The sequence below is a fragment of the Pseudorca crassidens genome, chromosome 6, assembly GCF_039906515.1.
Source record: "Pseudorca crassidens isolate mPseCra1 chromosome 6, mPseCra1.hap1, whole genome shotgun sequence".
Classification (NCBI taxonomy): domain Eukaryota; kingdom Metazoa; phylum Chordata; class Mammalia; order Artiodactyla; family Delphinidae; genus Pseudorca; species Pseudorca crassidens.
In genome coordinates this window covers 11433983-11459582 of record NC_090301.1, presented here as the reverse complement: position 1 = coordinate 11459582, position 25600 = coordinate 11433983, and the positions used below count along the sequence as shown (strand labels likewise).

General features: G+C 39.1%; 2 protein-coding genes across 17 annotated transcripts in view; one reads left to right on the top strand and one right to left on the bottom strand.

Annotated features, from left to right (window-relative positions):
* The window catches only part of MFF (mitochondrial fission factor), a 33994-nt gene extending 26459 nt beyond the window's left edge, over window positions 1-7535 (top strand). For 10 of the 16 annotated variants that reach the window (XM_067740350.1, XM_067740357.1, XM_067740349.1 and 7 more), the window contains 4 exons: window positions 1655-1687; window positions 3203-3262; window positions 6416-6500; window positions 7336-7535. In XM_067740350.1, the coding sequence (XP_067596451.1) occupies window positions 1655-1687; window positions 3203-3262; window positions 6416-6500; window positions 7336-7467 (310 nt within the window). In that variant the 3' untranslated portion in view covers window positions 7468-7535. The remainder of the gene's footprint in view (window positions 1-1654; window positions 1688-3202; window positions 3263-6415; window positions 6501-7335) is intronic. The other 6 variants (XM_067740360.1, XM_067740354.1, XM_067740356.1 and 3 more) reach the window with 2 other exon arrangements.
* Window positions 7536-13579: 6044 nt separating this feature from the next.
* TM4SF20 (transmembrane 4 L six family member 20) lies at window positions 13580-23268 on the bottom strand. The gene is made up of 4 exons (XM_067740362.1): window positions 23086-23268; window positions 17379-17444; window positions 15821-15972; window positions 13580-13871 (listed from the first exon to the last, which is right to left on the bottom strand). The coding sequence occupies exons 1-4, from the start codon at window positions 23266-23268 to the stop codon at window positions 13580-13582; spliced, it is 693 nt and encodes a 230-aa protein (XP_067596463.1).
* Between the last annotated feature and the right edge of the window lie 2332 nt (window positions 23269-25600).

Below are 25600 nucleotides of genomic sequence, written 5' to 3'. Positions count from 1 at the left end.
ATAAATTGATAACGAAAATTCCCTTTTTTGGGAAGGAAGTATCTTTTCTTATTCACTTAAATGAGATTTTTAAAATTCATAAAGTAGTTGTATTAATAATTCTTTGCTCCTGGATACACACCTTGGAGCCTGGAGGATTAGATTCTCATTAGTGTTATTGGGTGCTTTCAATTTTGAAAGTTTTTTTTTCCCCGTTGCACTGAAATCTCTTATGATCAGATGTTCAGCAGGATTTAATCAGAGTTGTAAGTGCCAAATCAATTTTTATTTCTACTACGAGAACTGTCTAGCATGACTTACCAGATATAAGAAATAGGAATGTGAAATTTGGATAATGTTCTATTTGCATGACTATAAAATAATACTGCTTATAAAGTTTTAAGTGCTTTTATGTTCCTTGCTCTGTACATCATTTTTTTTCCTTTCTGCTTTTTATTCCTGGCTGTTACGCTAATGCAATATCTTATCTTTGGTCTTAAGCCATCACATTAGGTATAGTTAAATTAAGTTAGAACTATTTGGCAGAATGAAAGAAAAAAACCTGTCTGCCTGTTTTATTATCATAAAATAATGTATTTTCACAGTTGTTTGGCATGAGAACTATTTTTAGTTTATACTTTGAGGGACACTGTTGAAAGGTTTATGTATTTTTGTTTTCTCATCTTGAGCACTTACATGATCTAAAACCAAGTTCATCTGAAAACAAAGTTAAATCCTAGGTATACATTAGAAAGGTTTATTTACATAGGTCAGTGCTGTGCATTTGGAAAACTGAGGTGTCAAAAATTCACCAAAACACCTGGGACAAGCACCAGGTGTGTTCTTTGCATTTAAAATGCTGTTTAGTCCTTGCTGGTTATGAGATGCTCATGTCTTCTGACACCTGCCAGAGCTCCGTATCTCACTCGCCAATGCAAAATATTAACGTTTTTAAAAAGAAACTTAGTCCGTATGAAAGAACATGATTTAAGTATTGACAGATTAGTCATGTTCAGCATGCTTAAGTTTTACTTTTAGAAGGAGCTTGAGGGACTTCCCTGGCGGTCCAGTGGTTAAGACTCCACGTTTCCACTGCAGGGGGCGAGGATTCGATCCCTGGTCAGGGAACTAAGATCCCGCATGCTGCGTGGCATGACCCAAAAAAGGGGGGGGGGGTTGATTATTTCTTTAACAGATTATACTAGCTTTGAATGAACAGAATGAGAAACCAGTATGTAAATAATTTATATTTTTTGCAGGTATCCATATAAATATACTATTTGGAAGACCTAGAAATGCAAAGTTGCAGTTGAAACAGTGTTTGTTATTTATCATTTTTAAATTTAAATTTTTAATTTTTAAAATATTCATATAATTCCTGATACATCCAAACTGTTTACTTACTGTAGAAGTTTCCTTTTTTTTTTAGCAAAGAAACATATTCTACTAAGTCAGACCATTTATTTACTCAAAAATGTCAGTATACAAGTTAATGCGGGAACTTGTAGAGCCTTGAATCTCATTCCCTTTTGCCACTTTAATTACAAAACATATTTTCAAACTTAAAAAGATTTTTTAATGTATTAAGTCATAGAGTAGAAAGTGGTACTTGAAGTTTCTAACTTTGCCAAATACCCCTCTAATTTACTTTTATATTATATGTGTCAATTGCCAGTGTGAGAAGACAAAATGAAATACGTTGTGAAAGGTAACTGTGTTATTTTCTGGCTCTGCATCATAAAAGGGGAATCTCTGTGGTGGAATATGTTGAATATGGCAGCTCCTTTTGAGCAATGTATGATTTTTTTAGAAAAAGCTTTAGGTGACAAAGCGGTGGCTTCATTTTTAACCTTTCCTATGTTAATGTAGTGTAGGATTGTAGTTAAGTAAGTTTTCCTAATGTCACAGAATAAATTAATTAGTAGGATGGGATGAGTTGAAAACCTGTCTCAAGCATATGTAATTTTTCACTGTTGTTTAGCCAACAAAATAGAAGTCTAACATCTGACCCAAAAGTCTCTTATCCTATAGGCTCTGGAAATTTTCTTTAAGCACCAGTAGTGCCTTTAGGAAACATACAAGCTAAACATTAAAATTTTCTTGTATAAACTGACCTGACATAAAATAGTGATTTGTATTGTAACCAAAATTCTACAGCGGTGCCAACTTGCAGAAAAAAAATAGTGCATTTGGTACTAAGTGTTTACTATAAGAATTGTCTTGATACTTAAATTCAGACAAAACCTGATCCGTCTGTAGAGTAGGAGACATTCAAAATAGAATGTAATAATTCTTCAAATCCTTATATGGGTTCTATATCCCAGTCTCCTTTCTCTGGTTATAAATATTGCTGATTACTTTTTGGGGAATTGACCAGTGACCACATAGAGCTTTTGTTTTCTGATTTAAAAAATAAAATAAAATTTATTGGAAAGGTTACTGCTTACCTAGGTAGAGAACTAATTGTCCTCTAGAATCAAAGTATGTACTCGGTGAAAATCCAGTGCACCTTAATCTTCATTTCCAGCAGTCCTGTATGTCGCTTCTGGTTGTCTCAAGGTCAGACTCACATATTTGATTGCACTTCCTGTAATGTGCTGCAGTATGCCCCTCAGAGCATGTCCCTGATCTCCTTAGCTCCAGAGCTGAGGCTTGCAGTTTTGCTCTTGAGAGCTGAGGGTTTGAATGAGACACAGCTATATTAAGGTATCAGGCACTAAGCAAAATTAATGAGGTGGGAGGCAAGGAATTGTGAGAAATGGGAGTTTCTTGAAATTTTTGAGATAGAGCTTTGATATCAGATGAGCAACCATGATGATGCAGGTGCTACTAACCAGTTCTTGACATGCTTCTAAAGTTGCTGGTGATTTTTTTTTCCAACTAGAAGAGAGAAAGTATACATTTTGAACAGAGTTGTCCTCTGTCTTGAATTTCATAAATCAAAATATAAGCACCAAAAAAATTATATGCTGGTGCTATTTTGTTATGAAAAACGTAGGTTCCCTTTGTTTTTTAACACATTGTAAGATACTAAACTTATGAAAATCATAAAGTGGAGGACAGTGAGACAAAGATACTTGAAGTGTTTGAAATATATTGTATTGAAACATACAAACATATTTGACATTTATTTGTCTTATTTTTGTCTTATTTTTGCTTTTATCTTGTTACTCTCTGGTTCCTGATTCTGTCTTGTGCCTTCTCCCGCAAAAACCCGCCTTAGACCTGTGTTGCGTGGTGGGTCTGCTGCCGCCACCTCTAACCCTCATCATGACAACGCCAGGTAAACTTTGAGACTTTGTAATTACCAGGGTAGAGAGTTGACTGAACGTGTAGTTTGCAGGACGTAATGCATGTAGCAGCCACGCCTTTATATTATAGCTTGAATCTCTACAGCTTTTCTCTGAGTACATCCTGTTTTTCTCTGAGAACAGTGAGTCTAATCATTCATGACATTTGGCCAAAAGAGTATAAAGAAAAACTGTTATGATACATTATCATGGGAACATCAGAGACAGGGTATTTAAACATGGTTTTAATAGCTTATTGGCGGTCATACTAAAACACAGAAAAAAATAATCTTAAACCTTGTTTTATGTGCATCATTTTAATTGTTGCCTGAGGTTCTGTCCAGCATTTCCTTTTTAGTTGTTAATTGTCTGTAATGTCACTTTCAGTGTGTAGATAAATGTGTCTGTAAAGCATCATCTTAAATTGGGGGAAATCAGCGTTGGTAACCTGAGAAGGTAAATGTTTAGAAAGAGAATTTAGTTTTAAGAATTTTTGTCATCCGTTGATTAAGCTTTTCTCTCTTATTTTTGTCCCTTTCACACTTTCAGATATGCTTAGCCTGAGTAGTTATTTCTTCCTGTCATGCACAAGGACAGATAGAATGGCACATACGAATACTTTGAGGTTCTCAGGTGCCAAAATCTCATTTCCCAACTTCTTGGGTTAAAAAAAAAAATAAAAAATTGGTTAGTATTTACAGATAGCATTTCTGTAATTTTTTCAGAGCCAGTTTTATTTATTTTAAGCAGAACTTGATTATCTGTAGCAGTAGATTTAAAACTGTCAGTAGGGGCTTCCCTGGTGGCGCAGTGGTTGAGTGTCCGCCTGCCGATGCAGGGGACACGGGTTCGTGCCCCGGTACGGGAAGATCCCACATGCCGCGGAGCGGCTGGGCCCGTGAGCCATGGCCGCTGAGCCTGTGCGTCCGGAGCCTGTGCTCCGCAATGGGAGAGGCCACAACAGTGAGAGGCCCACGTACCGCAAAAGAAAAAAACAAACAAAAAAAACTGGCAGCATTATTTCTATGATGAGAGGAAGCAAGCTGGCACGTTCATTTTTAGGCAAGAAAAGAGGGAAATACTGGTTTCTCATTAATACTGAATTCAGGTTAGAAAATTGAAAAGTGTGTCCTTAGGGGTCCCTTTCCACTCCGCTGACTTGTTTCTTTTTACAATATTAACTCAGTCCGTTTTAAGTTTTTCCTTGTGTATTTCTCGTAAGTTTGTGATCCTTTTATTTTTCTGTGAAAGTATTTTCAGGCAGTGATCTGACTTAGATTTCTTACAGAGTTTTTAGCTCTGATCAATACAGGTTTTAGTTTTAAGTCAAATTACACAAGTAAAGTCTTTTGTCATATCCTTAGATTTCTTAGCAAATGAAGATTTCCTTTACAGATATTTAAAACCTTAGTTAGTTCAGGATCTAAATTGTGGGGAGTCCCTTTCAGTTACACTTCATTCTCTCTCTTCAGTCTGGGTCCCTTTACCTTTGAAGCAATTGCTTCTACTGTTTGTTGTTTTTTTCCCAATTATTTATCTCATGTATGACCTCACAGAAATAGAAGAGTTTTATTTTGAGGATAAAGTGTAGAGAAGAGGAATCTTCAACCCTTATGTTTTCCACTAATTGTTTAAGAATTCTGCTTAATGTTCAAAGGAATAATTAACTCAGATGTTTGTAAAGCCATAGTTCTTAGCACCTACTAACTTAGTAGCTAACTTCTCTATCTGATGCCGTTACTCTCGGTATTCCAGTATATTTGCTGTGTTCCCATGAAGGAAGGGGCAGATTAGGAGAAAGTAAGTTAATTTAGCCCTAAAAAGAACATTTAGAGATTGTTCTAGATTATCTAAAGTCAGTACATACCATCTATCATTGAAACTGCAACCTCTGTAATTAAAATCAGCGTTCAGAATGATGACACTGCAGGATTATACAATTAAAAATTGTTTTATGTTATTTATTAAAGTATTTTTGAATTATTTTCAGTGGCATTTGTAACAAAAGGATTTTCTGAATAGACTTGTCTTTAACGTGTCTGGAGGAAAAATATAATTCTCTTCATACACGTTTGTGTGGTAATATGCTTTTTGTAATAGGGACTTGCTTGAAATATATCAATATTACGCTCTATGTGCCAACTCTGTAGATTACATAGGAGTAACTTTTAAATTCAGTTTATTTATGATCCACTCATTTGGAAAAGTTAATGTGCCATTTTACTGAAATAACCATACAGGATTCAAATAGTAAGGATATAAATATACGAGGTGAATTATATGGTATGTGAATTGTATCTTAATTAAAATATATTTTAAAAGTGGAAATCTGGGCAAAGAGGAATAATAGCATTTGTGTGCATTTGTATCTCAGAAGTTTATTGTCATTCATTTAAAAATCGGTGCGCCTTTAGAAGTAACTGCATTTGAACAAGAAATACTTTTTAATGTTTCTCTAAGGTTTGTCTTAGTGGCTTTCCAGTATTATTTTATACACCGCTTCTTAATTATAGTATTTAAATTCTGGATCTGAATGTAGTGACAGGATGTATTCAGGTGATTTTATAATTGCTTCTATGGAGACACAGTAGAGAATAAGTAATTGGAAATAAGAAGTGAAGAGTGGAAATGGCAAGAGAAGAGGCACTGAGAAGAGTAGGAGAAATAAAACATGATCAGAGTCTTCCTTTTTCAGCTGGAGTTTGTTTACTTTGTGTTCCCTGCCATGAGTCTCAGCAGGGACTTCTGAGGAACCACATACAGACATCAGATGGTGGGAGAATTGTATTTCGTTATATGCTAGCACAGCAGCTCTCAAATCTTTTCAGCCAGGTATCCTTTTTAACACTGCCCATCCCTCTGAGTTGAAAAGTGTCTCCTTATTTATATCTTTAGTCAGGGTTTCTTCTCTTTCTCAAACTTTCAGCACACCTTCCTAGTATTGTAGGTAGTTGTTAAGCTAAGCTCTTTCCTTTCCTTTGTTAGTACCCGTTCAGATTGGTAAATATTTTAGTAATTTGTACTGTTAAATACCAGTCTTTTTAACAGTTCTCTGAGCATTACACAATATATTACATGATTTGACTTGCCAGGTACTTTTAGTTCTATTCTAATATTAAATCATATTTTTATTTCTTATCTGCTAGGTATGGCATTTCACATATAGATACAACGATTGAAGGAACCTCAGATGACATGACTGTTGTAGATGCAGCTTCATTAAGACGACAGGTATTTAATGTACCAAATACCATATAATCCTAAATTATATTCATATAATATTTAAAGTGGTAGTTCCTAACATTTTATCATTTTCTGTCCAGTGGAACCCATGGATTAAAATATTTTATCAAACTATTTATTAAACCATAATTGACTTTCCCATTTTGATTAAAGACATATTAAACCACTATTTACATGTTTTGATCAGCATAAAGCAGTATTACCAAAATGGATTGATGTAATTCTAGCCAATAACAAAGAATCCTAACATTTTAAGCAAACCAGTGCATCCATAAATTGCTCTGAAGCTGAGATGACCCTTCACAGTTGGAGCAAGCGGCCTGGGCCTTTTAACCCCATCACCGACCAGTCGGTGGATTCATGCTGCCTTCATAAGGGAGCATGAACTTGGGCAAGACAGTTGTTCAGCCCAGAGCTATTCACAGTAGGGACCAAAGCCGAGGACAGTGCTGTCAACCAGTGACACTCCTAACAGGTAGAGAATTAGCCTTTTAGTCCTGAAGGGTGGCAGGTCACAGGGCCCACTATAGTAGGTTAATTATTGGGATCCTTTTAGTAACTCAGAGAAGGCATAAAACAGTGAAAGCAGGTTAAAGGTGAAAAACTGAAGCTGAGTGACAGAAGCTCATAAGAGAAGAGAATTTAAGTGAATTTAAGCTGTCGCGGGTAACATTTTTTCTATATATAGCTTTCTTTATTTTGCTCCAAATGAAACTCTTCATGTTTGTAATAATTCTTTTTACAAATTAAACTACTCTGTAAGAATCTGATTGCATCATGCATTAAAGCTTCTATTCATTTTTTGATATTGTTTTTTACTTAGATAATCAAACTAAATAGACGTCTACAACTTCTGGAAGAGGAGAACAAAGAACGTGCTAAAAGAGAAATGGTCATGTATTCAATTACTGTAGCATTCTGGCTGCTTAATAGCTGGCTCTGGTTTCGCCGCTAGAGGTAACCTCAACTCTCAAAAATATTGTCTCAACAGCTGGAAATATAAAGAATTTGCAAACCTCTTTATTTCTGTCTTTGCATTGTATGCCGTTTTACAGTCCCCACCCTGAAAATGTATTTCTCCCAGAAAGGATGGGGGAAAGACTTATATTTGCAGAAGTAAAGGTATGTCCTGTCACTCGACTGTATTTAGTTTTAACCAGTTCTGCCATAACACCTACTTAAAATTCTCCCTTTGCATGTTTTGTAAATAGGACCTAGTTTGTTTGTTGTTTTGTTTTGTTTTGTTTTTGCCTCATCAATCTGCACAGCTAATTCTATGAATGGGAGAGAAAAAAGTGTACAGAAAATGGATTTAGAGAAGTGTCTGTAAAGGAAAAATAATACTTTATATTGTCCTGTTTCTCAAACACTGTTAGATTAAACAGTTTAGTTAATAGACATTTTTGCATCCACATTTCAACATTAACACTACTGAAGTCATGGTCTGGTGTCAGATTTAATAAACTCAAGTCACCTCATGTTTCAGGATCACCTTCAATAAAATAATTCCTAACATTTTCAGCAGTTTAAGATGAGGGCAAAATGTGCATTTTTATTTTTATTTTAGTTTTGCAGATGGTTTTCTATAAAGTACATTTTTACTAAGTCCTTGTGTGAATGATTTAAAAAACTACAGAATAAGGTACAAATGTAGTGTATTTAATAAACTGTCAACCAAAGCTATATTTGTGTATCAAAAGATTTTATTTCATCATATTGTGCTGTGAGCTATATTCCATATTATGTTTCTTTATATGCACCTAAGTTTTCCCGGCTCTGGAGCAAGGAAAGCAATTAATGACTTGGCAGGTAGTAAGAACCCACTTGCTTCCTTTCAGATCTTCGTCCTGGTAGTGGTAGGCGCTGGTTTTGTTACAGCTGTTTTTGTAATTTGTAGTGTCTATAAAGTGGTTCAGCTAAAAATACCTTCAGTTGGGCTTCCTTGGTGGCGCAGTGGTTGGGAGTCCGCCTGCCGATGCAGGGGACATGGGTTCGTGCCCCGGTCCGGGTAGATCCCACATGCCGCGGAGCGGCTAGGCCCGTGAGCCATGGCCGCTGAGCCTGCGCGTCCAGAGCCTGTGCTCCGCAACGGGAGAGGCCACAACAGTGAGAGGCCCGCGTACCGCAAAAAAAAAAAAAAAACCTTCAGTTGTGTTGCTTTTTCCATTGTATTTAGCTGATATACTAAATCTGATGAGATTAAATGCATCAATGAAACCAAGTGCTGGGAACCTTTAGTTCCCAAACTTTTTTTTTCCTTTTTTTGTTTCAGAAATGGATAGAATTTTACTTAGGTGCAGTATTCTCCATACATCTTCAGTATCTTTCTACCAAGGCAGTGAGTTTTGAGAAAGGCAATTAGGGGAAATTCCTTAGATGTAGGTATATTGAACTGTTCTATTCTTGCTTCTCTCCTGTCCTTCCAAAAAAAAAAAATACTTGGAGGAAGGATTCTTTTCTTTAATTCCTAGGGTTTATCCTGAGTTTGGTGACAATTTTTTTTACCCATGAAAGTCTTCTGACTTTTATAATATCCTAATGATGTCATTAATTATATTCTATCTTTATATGTATATCTCAAGGTAATTTCTGTGAATAATTGAAACTACAAAAATGATTTAAAAAACAATGGATAAGGGCTTCCCTGGTGGCTCAGTGGTTGAGAATCCGCCTGCCAGTGCAGGGGACATGGGTACAAGACCTGGTCCGGGAAGATCCCACATGCTGTGGAGTAACTAAGCCCGTGTGCCACCACTACTGAGCCTGCGCTGTAGAGCCCGCGAGCCACAACTACTGAGCCCACAAGCCACAATTACTGATAACCGCCTGCCTAGAGCCCGTGCTCTGCAACAAGAGAAGCCACCGCAATGAGAAGCCCGCACACCACAACGAGGAGGGGCCCCACTCGCCGCAACTAGAGAAAGCCTGCACGCAGCAGCGAAGACCCAACGCAGCCAAAACTAAATAAATTAAATTAAATTAAAAAGAATAGTGGATAAAGTTAACACCTCTTTTGTTGGGCAGACATGAAAAGGATTGATTCCATAAAAGTCAAAAATGAACATGAGCAGGAATTCCAGGAGATAAGCACAAAAGCTATTTTTCTCCCTATTGACTTTTACCAAACACTGGAGACCTAGAACTTTCTCTCTTAATGGCTATACGGGGGTAGGAGATATAATTACATGTCTTCTTAGGCAGGCATTAGCTATAACAGGAGACTCCTGCATGAAACTCAAACCCCAAAAAACTACACCCTCAGTGAAAGGGTAAATGAGAAATCAACTTAGCAACCAAAAGGGGACAACAAAGAAACATGTCTTCACCTTGTCACAGATCTAAAAACAAAAGAGCTTGAGTCTCTCTAACTCCAAAACCAAGTCCAGCTATGCCAGCCTCCCTTCCCTAGAAGTCATTTTTCATCATTGTAAGAAAGTGGTTTGGGAGTTGAGAGGAACAGATTCACTCCTGGTCAGGATGGTCAAGAAATACTTCTTAGATATTTGAGCTGAACCTTGAAATAAATAAATATATGATTTCAACAAGCAGAGAATGAAGAAAAGATTCCAGATGCAGGGAACAGTGGAAGAAAAGGATACAGTCAGGGCCAGTAACAGTAATCAACCTACCATACTCACTAGTGCCATACAACTAAGTAGCAAGTACAAGTGTAGCAAGTACATTGTGCCACTACTTTCGGAACTCTGTTTAAAGGTTGGGCGTTTTTCACTTCTAGGAATACTTGTTGAAGCATTTGCTGGTTATTGACACTTTGAGGGATAATTTTATGAAAATATATTTGCAAGAGAGCTTTCCTTCTTTTCCTGCATGAATGTCTGTTATCCAGCTTCTTGATCATATTTGACACTGAAATTGAACTTCTTCTGGCCTCAAGTTTGGAAAAATGTAACTACCGTAACTTGTTCTTTTACATACAATGTATTATCCTGTCAGTAAGTAGAGAGTCATGTGTGCACAGCACTGACCTCAGTAGTAAGCGGTTATAGCAGATGCACCACAAGCCCTGCTCTTAAGGAATTGACATTAATGGAGGAGGAGGGAAATAAGGCTTATTAAAGAAGTAGAGGATTATAAAAATAATTTTATGAAGGAGAAGGAATTTGAGATATATGCCCAAGAACAGGGAGAGAGTGTTTCAGATGGTGGATGCAGTAAAAAAAGTATAAAGATTCCAAAGTGAGATTGAACATGGGAATGGAAGTGAGAAATAAAAAACAATGAGCTTTGTAGATGATTAGGTGCATGTTGTATGTGTGTGGGGGGGGTGGGTGTATAGACGTGCATTTGTAAGTTTAGGTACCGGGGTGGAGAGGGCATGTCCCCAAAAGCCACCTCACCACAAGTGGCCCATCGGCTTTAGGCATTTAATCAAGGCTGCAGTTTCCACAAGACCAAAATTGCAAAGAACTAACTTGCCAGCTATTTCAGCTGATTGTGCTACTGCCAACCATCCTTTCTTGTGCCCTCTGAAATGAGAGGCTCACGTCTCTGTTCATGACCCTGTAGCAAACTGGGGTCATCTCTCGCCCATTTCCAGGCTAATGAAGATTATATGCACTGTCATTGACTTGTTCAGTCAAATACAGTGAGCTGTCGTGTTTATTTTACTTGTGTTTTAATTTTGTGGCTCTTGGCAGTTTGACATTCATTTAGTAAGTGTTGAGTCTTGGCTAAAAGCTGAGTACTAAAGATAGGATTAATTCATTCAACAAAATATTCGTAGTGGCCCTACTTTGTATCGGGCACGGTACTTGGTACTGACTCTCCCGGGAGTGAATAAAAGAAAAATATCCCTGTACCCATGCAGCTTATGGTCTTATGGGGGAGAGTGAAATTTAAGGAACAAGTACACATTAAAATGCTGTTGCCATTGTGATCAGTACTGTTAAGTCAGCAGTCCCCAACCTTTTTGGCACCAGGGACCGGTTTCGTGGAAGACGTTTTTTCCACGGGGTAGTGGGGGATTGTTCAGGTGGAAATGAGAGCGACGGGGAGCGGCGGATGCTGAAGCTCCGCTCGCGCGCCCACTGCCCTCCTTCTGTGCGGCCCGGGTCCTAACAGGCCGTGGACCGCTACCGGTCCACAGCCCGGGGGTTGGGGACCCCTGCTGTAAATGAAAGAACGCTAAAGGAGAGAGTAAAGGGAAGCCTGCCTTCCATTAGGCTGTTAGGGAAAGCCTCAGAAAAAGTGATACTTGTGCTGAAGTCTGAAAGATGAAGAGGATTTAGCCAGAGCTTAGACAGGTGGGAGTGAGAGGTGGGAGCTGGGCAGAGAAGAGGCCTTGCTGAGGACCTGAAGAAGGAAAGAGCTAATGAATAAATGGATGAGAAGGACATGGTCCCTGTTCTCTTAAATTGTGTTAAAGTGATGGATTTATAAACAAAAATATTTACGTTACATTGTGACAGGTATGATAATCGTGGTTTGGGTAAGTGCTAACTTAGTTTGTTGAAATCATTCACTCTGGGAAGGCTTTTTCAAATAGTAGATTTTTAAGCTAGACCTTAAGGATAAATAGGTATTTATAGGAGTATAGGAAGAAGGTCTTTATACAGTAAATGGGTTCAGAAAAAAATGCCTATAAGTTCTTGATGTTACTGATTGGGGGGAGGGGGACAGCTATAATATATGTATTGTAAATTATTTCTAAAATCTTAAGCCCAGTGAATATAAATAATTGAAAAAAAAGCAGGAATGATCATATTCAGAAAATTGTAGATTTTGAGTTTTGTCTATTTTATAACATTTTAATATGGTAAATATGCTGTTTCGTTATCCTGTCTTAAAGTGTGGCATATATATAAGCCAGATTTCAAAAGACTGATTTTATTTCCCTAGATATTTATTGTTTTTTTAATTATTGCGAAAAATGCGAACATAGGAAAATTGAAGAGTGTAATGAATTGCCATATGCCTGTCACCTAAACGTAACATTTTTCAGTTGCTTCATTTTTTAACTGAAATGTCTTAAAAACATGGCATTTTCCCCCAAACACATAAATATGCATTTCTGAAAAATAAGGACATTTTCCTACATAACCATAAAACCATCATCAGGCATAAAAAAACTAACAGTAAGCCCTTAATATTACCTAAACCAGTCCTTGTGCAGGTTCCCCCAGTTATCCCCAACGAGGTTCACGTAATCTATTTGGTTGAATCATGTCTGTCTCTTTGCTCTCTTAATCTAGAATAGTTCCCTCCACCCATCCAACCTTTTATTTTTCTTATACTACATTTTCTTGTTGAAAACAGGGGACCATTGACTGTTTACTGTCCCACCTTTTGAATTTGTCTGAATAATGTCCTCTTTCCCTGGATTTTCTGTAAGCTGAATTAGGTCTAAAAACTTGATTGTATTTAGATTACTGTTCACACTTGAATAACTCAGGGGTTAGGGGCGCCAGCTTTCCACGCAGTCAGAAATCCACATGTAACTTTTGGTTGGGCCTCCATATGCTGGGTTTCTCTGTATCCAGGACTCTGCACCCACAGATTCAACCAACTGCAGATCGTGTAGTACTCTAGTATTTATTTACTCTTGGAAGAAATCTGCATTATAAGTGGACCTGCACAGTTCAAACCTGTGTTGTTCAAGGGTCAACTGTATATATTTAACCTTTTTGAAGTATAAAGAAATGCAATAAAAAGGTCCCATACTTTGGCTTCCAGTATAACTTCTGTTCCTGCTTACCCTCCTCCTTCCCTCCCTTCCTTTCTCCACATATGAGAACATAGTTAGAAAATCCAAATAGTACAGAAAGACACAAAACAAATTGAAAGCTTCTCTCCACTTTTCCCCAAAGTCAACCACTGATGATATTTTTCTTTCCATATGAAAATGTGCATTTACCAACATGCTTCAGTGTGGAAGCTTGACTTGTTTTTTAAGTACATCAAAGGTGACTTTAAAAACAACCTTTGGATTAAACTGACTCATCCACAGCTTTCTAGATAATGTTCCATTATTGAATTTCTAAAAGCATGTCTTTTAAATGTCATTCTAAAATGGTTCAAACTAGTATTTCCATTTTTTTATTATTAAACTACACAATTCGGTTTCTTCGCTTAGAGACTCCTCCACACAGACAGCCAAGGAAGCCGATGAGTATCTGACTGAGCCCAAACAGGGTCTCAAGAATGCCCACAAGCAGTAGACCTAAAAATACTGAGAAATGGATAATCCTATGCTTGTTTTCCATAGAATTGAAGTGTAAGCTGTATGTTCTCCAGTTACTGGCTGTTGTGTTGTTGTTGGAGGGATTATTGAAATCCGTAGGAGAAACACAAGAGTCGTCAAAGAACCACTGCAGATTGAAGGATTCTGGATGAATGGCACTGGACAAAATGAAAGAAATGATAAAGATAAGATATTCAGGAATACCACTGACCGTCTAAAGAATGCAGCATTGTGCCTAGAAAAGGACATGTATGGTAAAACAGAAAGTGCTTTTGAAACATCGTGCCCAGAAACTATAGCTAAGATGAGGGTTTCTGAGCATGTGCCGTTGTACTCTTAACAGTTGTAAAACGTTGACATCGTATATCCCATCACTCAACAAGCATCTACAGAGGATCTACTCTTAGGTTGAACTGTATGAAATTTTCTATGTCAGAAAGGGTTGAATATTAAGTTTCCTGTGGTCGCACCTATTCATGCAGGCACTCTTCTACTGGCTAAAGAAACTAAAACAAGCTCCCCCGTTCAAGGAGCTCAGTTCTTAGTGCAAAACTGGTGTGTTGCGTCTGTTCTTAAACCCGATGTACAATGTTTACTCACAAAAGGCATTTCAAATATGTCTGGTTAAAACCTTGTTGTAACAAGGTATGGAGAATGAGAAACTTTTAGCCCTAACACATCTGTCCTGACATGATTTATCTTTGGTTTTCTACAGTAGGACTAAGTGTTCTTAGAGAGTTTGCATTTCTGCATACCAGCAACTGATGTGCAGCCTGGGAAGAACAACAGCATGTCAGCACGTGGAATATGAGTATGCTCATTGCAGTTTGCAGCGAGCGTAGGGTCACTCTTCTGTAATTGTTTACTCTCCGTAACTGTCTGTCTCCCCAACTAGAGTGGGAATACCTTGATGCTGTGACCTCCAGCTTGGCCTGGCCCCTGGTACATGGTGAGTAGCCATGCGCTGAGGACTGAATGTGTATAGCATGTGTGGTTGAAATCTCTAATTTTCTACTCCAGCTCTACTAGTAAAGGGAGTTTCTTTGGATTTTGATCCACAACAGCTGTGGTATGCAAATTTTGAGAGATTTTTCTTTTTTAATGCAGCGAGATAAGGAAAAAGGGAAAAAAAATTTTTCATGTAACTACAAAAGTGAATTCTAGTTATTTTCCATACTGAACAATATATAGGTAACGAATGAATTAGGTTGTTCTTTTCTTCCAGTTTTACAAATTGTGCCTAGATTCAGGCCAGAACCATCTTACAAGACTGAAATGAGCCATTTCCATGTAACTCTTCAGCATTATTTGTTACTCTGTGAGTTAAACTTTTGATTCATTGTCATGCTGACTGTGTTTCTATTATGTTTGCATGATTCCATTGGCTGCTGCTTTGTTTCTTTCTTAAGGCTTATAGGTAAGCCTCTAGATTTTTTTTTTTACTTATTGTGTTTTTATTCAGTTTATCAAATTATAAAGGTAATATATGCTTAGGGCTTACAATTTTTTAAAATATTTATTTATTTATTTTGGCTGCGCCAGGTCTTAGCTGCAGTGCACAGGATCTTCCTTGTGGCACGCGGGATCTTTAGTTGCGGCATGCAGACTTCTTAGTTGGGACATGCATGAGGGATCTAGTTCCCCGACCAGGGATCAAACCCGGGCCCCCAGCCTTGGGAGCACAGAATCTTACCCACTGGACCACCAGGGAAGTCCCAGGGTCTACAGATTAAATTAGATCAGAAGTGGAGAAAGTCAGTGCTCCCTTCCTTCCCCCAGGGCATCCTCCATTACCATTCTCCAAAGATGAAAGTTAAGTTTTTGGTGTATATTTCCAGAACTTTTTAATATACATGCACATATGCAGCTGTAGATTTTTAAAGGACAAGGATAATCCATCTAAGTCAACTACTCCTTTTAGACGAGACCATACCCAAAGCACTCTGAATGCAGTGATTCCTCCATTTCTCTGCGATTGGGCCAATTGGGATTAATGTGCTAAATACCTAAGAATCTGTCCCACGCCAGATAACATGGCACTGGGTCAGCACCACACTATCCTAACCTAACTAGCTGCAGCTGTGTAAGACGGCAAACGGTTACTCACGTTAAGTTTTCAAATGACAATTCACAACTGGAAGTTCTGTTGCCTTGAGAGTTACAAATGAGAGGGCCCTCCGCGAGAGCCTGGATGGACACCGTCAGGCAGTATGCAGCTCCAGTGACTGTGATCACGTTCAGAAGTGATGAAAGAAACATCTGAAAAATAAAGTAGGCACATTTGCACATGTTGTTACATGTTGCCTGTCTGTTTCTAGTTTCAGCAGCACATGCAGTCTTTATCATCAGCTGCTGCCATTCTGCTGACACCTTACAGTCCTAGATCTTAAGATCACAGTTTGATTAGGTGTGACTTACACAAGAAGGCAGAGGGCAGAGTGCCTGCCATTTCATTAGACTTGCTAAAAGATCATTGGTCTTGCCACTGTTTCTGAAAAACCTGAACTCTTATGCTCTACGTGAACCTTGTCCATTTCAACGGACCACTACAGTGTGTCAGGAACAAAGATAGACTGTAAATAACTAGCAAAGTAACTATAATCCTATATGAATACCAAATGTCAGGAAAAGGTAATTTAAAAAATAAATAAACCAAACTCATGGCTATAAATATGTACCCTTTTAAACAGTGGCTCTCACCCCTGGGAGCACATGAGAATCACACAAGGTGCTTTTGAAAGATACTAATGCAGAATCTCAGGGGGACCACCAGGCATTGGTATTTTTAAGATTTTCCGCAGGTGATTCTAATGTTCCCATCAGGCTGAGAACCATTGCTTTAAAACCTCAAGCTCAGTCAGGAATATTTACTGTGATTTCTTATTTATTGATCTACCTGCTTCCTTAAAGAATTATGAGAGCCCTCGGTGTTACTTCGTAACAATGTTCATGGCATAAAAAGTATGATGACTGGGAATTTTGGAGTCTGATGGATTTGGATACAAACCTACCTAATAACTGTGCTACACTGGCAGGTTATATGCTTTCTCTGAGGATCAATTTCTCAGTAAAACAGATCATAAAACGTATGGGTTTTCAGAAAAATAAGATAGCGTATTTGAAAATGTTCTGAGTATAGTGAGAGAAGGTTAATAAATATTAATTTCCTTTACTTTTAACATAGTTACAATTTTATACATGCCAAATGTTTGAAAAAATAAGTGTTGTCTCCTTTAACTTAACTGGATAAGGACAATTAACATTCTGCTCCTAGTAAACCAGTCTTTCACATGCATAAGAGAACTGAGGATACTTTTTCCCTAAGTATTTTGTACACACCACAAAAGTAACAAGTATTTGAGTATTATGAAATTGATTACAGCCCTGAGTGCAGACATAAATCTCCTTTCTTTGAAAACTTTTAGACTGAAACCGAAGATTGAGGAGAGGTCTGAAAGCTCGCTCCAAAACCAAATTTTTATGGGAAAACAAAAAGACAAACTTCACACTTTCAGCATTATCATATAAATTATTCTAAATAACGTGTTTCTAGGACCAGCCCTGCCACTGGAGCCACACGGTGATTCAGGAGATGCTGACGCCTCGGCGGCTTTGCTGAGATGCCGGTAACTGCTTATGCACCAGACCAGCTGTGCTGTGCTCACCCCGGTTTTGTTATTGCAGCATGCTCTTTTCCTCGCTGCTAAGGACATCGTTGTTGCTGGAATGACCTGGAAATTACATCAACAGGAACAAAGAATATTATTACTTCTCATCAGTTGATAAAGCAATAATCTTCACTTTCTACTTGCCAGCAGTTGTGGGAAGCCAAGAGGCTTAAGAGAATAAAAGGAGATGTGACAATGTCCTTGATCTTGTGACCCTTAACGATCCCCATTTGGACCATAAAGATTAAAAAGGGGGAAAGGATGGGGGATTTCAGGATAGCAATTTAAAACTTCCATCTACATTTTTACTTTGAGTCATTAGAGAGACTTGGATTTTAAATAAAGTTATTTATTCATTATTTTGGAGGAATGTTTCTGAAGGAATGGCTGCATCATCCAAAATTCACTTTTTTTTTTTTTTTTAACTATAATCTGCAACCACTTACCCAATTTCCCCAAAATAGTGTGAATTAATCTGGCAAGGATTCAGAAAGGAACTCGATGGTTTTGTCTGCCTGGTAGTTGGGAGCTAAGAATTCTGTCACTACCCTTCTCCCACTTCCCTAACTTTCCTCTCACTCCCAGGGTCACCACCAGCTCAGTAGTTCCCCAAACTTATGATTTGAGAATTACTTTTAGTTCTACATTCTCCTTTCTACTCCTGTATCCATGGTATGGAATGATCTCACTTCACACTGATGTTTAGAAATCTTGTATTACATTCTGTGTCAAGGGAACACACATTGCTGGGGAAAGCTGTAAGAAATGATGCCATGTTCACAGGCCTTAGGTTAAAATTTCTACTAATAACTAGTCAGCAGCTATAACTAGAAATTCTTCATGAAAGAAGTTTTGTATCATTGAAGGGTTGAATATCGATTACTTCCTTACACTTAAGATATTTTAGCCATAAGTTTTTTGCCGTCTCAGCACAGCTGCCCTTGAGTAGTTCTCTCTCTCTCCTTCCACTCTTGTTTTCTAACATTTTACTGAGTTCTAACAACATACCAGGCACTGTTATAGGTGCTATACGTGTTTTAGTTCATTCACAGCCTCGTAAAAATCCTATGAGGTAGGGCTTCCCTGGTGGCGCAGTGGTTGAGAGTCTGCCTGCCAATGCAGGGGACACGGGTTCGTGCCCCGATCCGGGAAGATCCCACGTGCCGCCTAGCAGCTGGGCCCGTGAGCCATGGCCGCTGAGCCTGAGCGTCCGGAGCCTGTGCTCCGCAACGGGAGGGGCCCCAGCAGTGAGAGGCCCGCGTACCACAAAAAAAAATCCTATGAGGTAGGTGCCAATTATCCCCATTTTACTGGGTCGGAAAACTCAGGCACAGGAAGCTTGAGTAACTTGCCTAAGAAAGTGGAAGAGTTGGGAGTCACAGTTGCGCATTAGGGTTCCAGAGCCCAGACTCAACCACTATTCCAGTCACACTGGCCGATTCTAGCAATTCTCTGTTCCTCCTTAGAGCTTGCACCTTCTCATCTTCCCCACCACCATCACCCCCTCACTCATCTCATTGTCCTCCTCCTAATTGCTCCTTCCCCAATCCATTTTTCCAAGACCATGTCCACCTTTGTCCTTTCAGAGCAGGTCTCGGATTGAACAGCCTTACAAGGCAGCTTTCCTGACAGACTTCACCCCACTCTGACCATGTGCTGACTCCGTGTCACGTATGGAAAACACTGTATTGTTATCAAGCTTTGCTTGCATACTGCCTTGACCACCAACACTCTTATAATTCAAAGGGCACGTGTATGTATGGCAGCCTAGCCATTCAAGGCATAGCTGAGAGCCCAGAAGAAAAGGGAAAAGAAATGTATGTACCCAAATAGGTGTCAGTGTTCATGGGCTAAATTTCTTTTGTTGTACTTAGAAGTGATACTGCCTTCTGAGCTTAAGGAACAAATCATTTAGAACAGGAACTGGCAAACTGGCCCACTGCCTCTTTTTTATAAACTTTTATGAAAACAGACATGCCCATTCGCTTACTTATTATCCATGCTGCTTTGGCGCACCAGCAGTAGAGTTGAATTATTGTGAGAGAGACTGGCTCACAGAGGCTAAAATATTCACTACCTGGCTTTTCGCAGAAAAAAACGTGTTAACCCCTGATTTAGAAAATTAATCTGTTAAAAGAAAGAGCAACATTAAATTATAATTAAAATGGATAAATCATTCCATTTTCCTTATTGATGTAAATTAAACTCTGCTAACTTTCTTGAAGGTTAATTTATTTCAGAGATGCTGAAAGAGATACTTTCATAGTTCGCTTCTCTTGCAAAGGAATTTTATAAAGTAAAAATAGCTTATCATGTATGAATCCTCACCTGGTTGACTTCATGGCATGTTGACACATCTTTGTTACATCATTATGGGTAACTTGGTAACTCTGTATTTCAACCATTTTGCTTATTCAGAGCTTTGGAAATTAGAGGGGCTCTTTATAGGATGAACATTAAAATGTGAAAGTGTGTGTGTGTGTATGTGACTGAATTATAAGTCTTCCAGATAATCTCCTGCACAAGTAAGTAATCTTGAGAATAATCTTTCTCTTCAATTCCTAAGCACATTTGAATGCATGAGTTTTTGTGAAACTTTCTTGATAGTCGTTTGTTTTTATAAAGAAGTAGCACTGTTTATTTTTCCTTACAGAAATCCATATTTTCATCCAGTTTTAGAAATAAGGCATATGATTTCATCAGTGAAGTACAGAAGAGCTTTAGACCATTACAACTCTAATAGAATTCAAACTTTCAGGGTTCCTCTAAGTACTTGAACATGCAAGTAACAAAACAGTGGCTCATTATATAAAATCTATTTTGAAAATTTTTGTTAGACATAATATTTTCTAATGTAACATTCAACAATTTCTTCTCTGTTAAGATTTTAATAATTGGTGAATTATTACACAATAAGTGAACTCAGTAAATAGGCATGATTAAGATTAGGCTTACAATTAATCTATAAAATAAAATGGTCTTTATTTTTTAGAGGAAACATTTCAAGGAAACGTTTCAAGTCGTTTTTTCAGGACTTGGAAAAAGAATGTGTATGGATTTTTCCATTTAGCAGATAATAGGTGAAGGTAATTACGTAACATTTTTACTCTTAGTTATGGTTTCAAAGATGACAAGGTTCACCTCTGTTTTGGGTAAATCATAAAACCATAAAATGACTGTATTTTATGGAGTAATCGATAATGAATTCCATAGTTTTTATTATTGACTACTTCCTGCAAAATTCCCTGTTTTTGAAACAATACTAATTTAAAATGCTACAGATTAGAAAGATTTCAAGAACTATGACAAAAGTGCTTATCACGACAGTGATTTCTTCATTAACTTTTCTGTGTATTTACAAGTATATTGAGAGTTCAATGTTTTGAACTAAGTCAGTATTTTGATAGATGTAAAGGACACAATTCCCTTTGAAAAAAGATATTCTTCCACATTCTATATATAGCCAAGGATCAAGAAAATAACCTTTCTATCACCCACTTATTTGCTTGTGAGCCTAGTCTAGAGTTTGAGGCTCTAGCTATAAAATGTCTATTGAACTTTTCAAAGGGTTGTGTGATACTTTGAAGGTATTCCACAATACCGAGTAATAGTAAGAGCCTGGCGTGATACCAGCACATTGTTAATATTTATTGAGGTGATAAAGCAAACTTAATCCTGGAACAAGAAAAGTCCAGGGCTTCCCTGGTGGCGCAGTGGTTGAGAGTCCGCCTGCTGATGCAGGGGACACGGGTTCATGCCCCGGGCCGGAGCCTGTGCTCCGCAACAGGAGAGACCACAACAGTGAGAGGCCTGCGTACTGCAAAAAAAAAGTCCAGGGCTTCCCTGGTGGCGCGGTGGTTGGGAGTCCGCCTGCCGATGCAGGGGACGCGGGTTCGTGCCCCGGTCCGGGAGGATCCCACATGCCGCGGAGCGGCTGGGCCCGTGAGCCATGGCCGCTGAGCCTGTGCGTCCGGAGCCTGTGCTCCGCGGCGGGAGGGGCCGCAACGGTGAGAGGCCCACATACCGCAAAAAAAAAAAAAAAAAGTCCAGATTCTCTGAAACGATTTCATATTTATATAATTTTTCTATGCTTCAGTTTCCTGGTCACTTAAGTTTATGGGTTAAGTTATAGATCTTGTCTTTCCCCTTTGTCAGCCTGAGACAGGTGATGAGGATTATGTTGCTAATACTGGTGGAAAACAGAGCTTTGGAGTCAGATAAATCTGGAATTGGGTTTCACACCTACTATGTGACCTTGTTAACATTCTTAACCTTCTGTTTGCTGGTCTGTTAAAATATAAATGTTAATAACTACTCAGCCAAGTTATTATAGCATTTAAATAAGATAGTGTAATGTATGAACCCAGTGGTTAGCACTTAACAGTGGTCTCTCTTTCATATATAATGACCTACAAGTGTTTTCATGTTAAGTCTGGAGATAAGACTAGAATAAGACTAGAAGCAATAACTGATCATCATTGTAACACACATACACACACACACATACATCCAAGCAAAGGCGCATTTCTCTGGCATTAACGAGACCACAAGTGGGTGTTATAGCACCCAAGTGGTATCACAAAAACAAGGCTCTTGAATGCTGAATTTTCAAACTTCAATTACATCCCCATTTGACTGATACGGAAACAAAATCACAGGATAAATGATTTGCTAACAGTAGTATATTGGAGAATATACAACCAGAATATCTCAATATCCTGTCATGTCTGAAAACAGGATTTATTGCTCTACACCATGGGTACCACCCAGGCCTGCTGAATCAGAGTTCCCAGAAGGTCTGTGAATCTGCACGTATTACAAGTGCCTCGGGTGACTTATGACCAGGTACCTTGGGGAGTTCTATCTTACACTGCTCTGCTACGGACTTCAACAAAGATAGCCCTATTAAAAATGATCGAACATTAAACAAGCACCATGATGTACGGGTTGTAAAAGATCTGAATCAAAACATCCCTGAGGTCAGAAAGCCAGGGTTTCAAGTCCCCAACCTCTTGGGCCAACTCCCCTCGGTGCAGGCAATGCCATGTTCGTGCCTCACAATCATCATCCAGGAGACTCATCGGGCATGGAATGTTCTTGCCCTTCCTATTGAGCACTTCTCGCTTTTGCCGTATTCCCTGTGAATACTCAGAGCTGGTTTTGGCAAAGGAAAGCTGAGGGAATAAATTCAAAAAGTCCCGAACACTAACTATGAAGCTTGGAAGAGCAGCCTTATATGCGAAGAAGTATGATACGTAATTACCCAACCAATTTTTTTTTTTTTTTTTTTTTTGCGGTACGCAGGCCTCTCACTGCTGTGGCATCTCCCGTTGTGGAGCACAGGCTCTGGGTGCGCAAGCTCAGCAGCTATGGCTCACGGGCCCAGCCGCTCCGCGGCATGTGGGATCTTCCTGGACCGGGGCATGAACCCATGTCCCCTGCATCGGCAGGCGGACTCTCAACCACTGCGCTACCAGGGAAGCCCAATTTTTATCAATATCTTATTTTTTGCCCAAGCTCCCTAGCCTGTACCACAGTTCATTTAAATTGTTGTTCTTCACTGATGCCAATATAAATTAATACCGTACTCACTGATCCTCACTATATCCTAAGCCAAGACATAGCTCACGGCAAGGCTGCAAGATGGTCTTTAGACCGTGTTCAGTAAAATAGCTCCAAATCAAGTCAAATAAATTTCACTCACCATCAGACCTGCTCCAATAATCCCAGGGAACAACCATTCAAAGCAAGAGATGGGGTTTTTAAAAGTTTGGTCTTCCTCCACTAAGTTGACAATTAGAGGTATTGCATTGAGAGTTACTCCAAACAGAAGTAGAACCAGCAGGCTGAATCCATTGCAGGCTGTCCATCCTTCACAGCAGGTCATGGTCACCCCCTGGTTCGAGGAGAAACCCTGTCAGGGTGGCTGTTTTTGTGGCACTGTCTTGCCTTTTATCCTGAGCTTTCTAGTTAAAGCTCAGCACTTACAAAAAAAAAAAAAAAAATTACAGAAATGAGTTCAGAGTCCAGTAGGGCAGGACATTATTATGAGGAGTATTGCAGGAAGTAAGGATGATTTTACGTTACCATGGGGTGGGGAAGGTAGGTGGGAAAAAAATCTGTGGTTGCTACTAGGTAAATTTATACATGAAAATCAGCAGATAAGAAAAATGGGTTTAAAATACACCCTTCTAACATATTTTACATTATACCAGTATGCCATATAAAAAGTAAAAACAAGAATATCCAGTTAATATAACCTATTTTTCTTGTTGTATTGATATTATTACCAGCTATGGAAGATCCTTATTTTGAAATGGTTCAACAAGAAAATGAATATATATGAGATTGGGAGAAAACATTTTCTCTACTGCCAATGTTCTTGATTAGTCAAAATGTTAGGGTTCAGTTTCAGGCTGTATGCTCACACACACAAAACAGGCTTTCTACTTCTTGGTCTCTACCCTATGAAGACTGACTGCTGGTCCTGTGTCTGTTTACTGTGAGATGCCTCTATATTCTCATAATAAATTATCCGCCTATTAGTACTTTAAGTGGGCTTCTTTTTTTTTTTGAAAACAAAGCCAAAGTTACTAAAACCAAGGATAGAAAAGTATACAAATAACTTGCCATACTAAAATAGCAAAAGGAGTCAAGAAAACAGAAGGATTCTATCAAGATGGGCAAAGAAGCAGGATTCCTCTCGGCTTTGGAAGATGGCTAGAATTTGACACAAAAAGATGGTCAGAAAGGTATTTCATGTACCACTGTCAGTTGCAGAAAACCCAAACTCTTCTAGCTGTGCTAAGCTGGAAGAAGGATAATTGGGGAATCGAGTACAAAACTGTTGGGAGGGCTGGAGGGGCAGTCTCCAGGAATGCCTTCCAGGACATGACTGCTGAATGGCCCCAGGGGAACTTCTGCCTCTGCAGTCCTCACAAAGGCAGGGAAATCAAGAAGCTACCTCTGGGATGCATACATCACGGCAGCCGCAGTCCAGGAACCCACCGCCACTGCTGCTGCCACTGCCCCTCCACAACCTCAAGGGTAGACAGGACCCTGGAACGCTGAATTTGACTTCTCCTGCCACTGCAACTTCTTCTTAGCTTCCGTGAAAGTAGTATCTGGACCCAGGAACATTGCGGCTGTGCAGAAAACTCAAAACCCCTGCCCCCCATCTTCCTTCACAGCCACAGACAGAAGCAGCAGAAAGAGGGCCTCTACCTCCTTGCTGTCTTCCATATTGTTACTGAAAGTGGGGTCTGGCTGCTCGCCACTCAGAAGCCAATAAAGAGGCATGTTGGTGGAAAGGAAAATTTGCCGAGGGGAGGGCGGACTCCTGTCCAAAGGCCGACTCCCCACCCCACTGACAATCAGTGGGCAAGAGCTTTTATAGACGGAGGCTGGGGGCTACATGCAGAAAAAGCACAGTCAGCTCTGAGAGTCATCTTGAAATTGGTCATTCAGTGGTCTGACCAGGGTCATCTTGATTGTTTTAAGTACAGTTAATCTTCAGTTCCAGGGTCGGTTTGTTCCCATTGCCTTGAGACCTGTTCTCGGAATTGTGGCAGCTTATGTCGTGGCTACAGTCTGGTCATCACGTAGTTAACTTCTTCCACCTGATGGGGCTTTCAGTATCTATAACACAGCTCACAGGATACGGCTCAGAATATTATCTATAGCCCCTGAGGAGGAACTAAACGTCCTTGACTTTGCTTAATGACCAAACTATTATTATTTGGTCTCCTTTGACTCTTTTCCTTTGTTGCTGCATGTTCTCACTTCTCTGATTAAACTTACTCTTTTCTAAAGTTTTTCTACAGACAAAATGCAGGCTGAGGACATGGGGTGGGGGGCAGGCAAGGACCGCAGGGTCCTGCTCCGTTTCAATATCGCTCAAGGATTGATCTAATTATTGCAATATCCAGACTTAGATGTAGAGTATTCTGGAAAATGTAGTTTTGCCACCCATGTGGGATCTTAATTCCCCAACCAGGGATCGAACCCGTGCCCGCTGCATTGGAAGTGTGGAGTCTTAACCACTGGACCACCAGGGAAGTCCCTGGAAAATGTAGTTGGTAATCATTCCAGTCTCTACTGTACTGAAAGCTATACTAGAATGACATTGAAATGAATATTGAGGAAGACAATTCACCAGGGTGATTTCATTTAAATTGTATGGAAAAATCTTTCTCTAGAGTAGCTGGGATTACCATTAC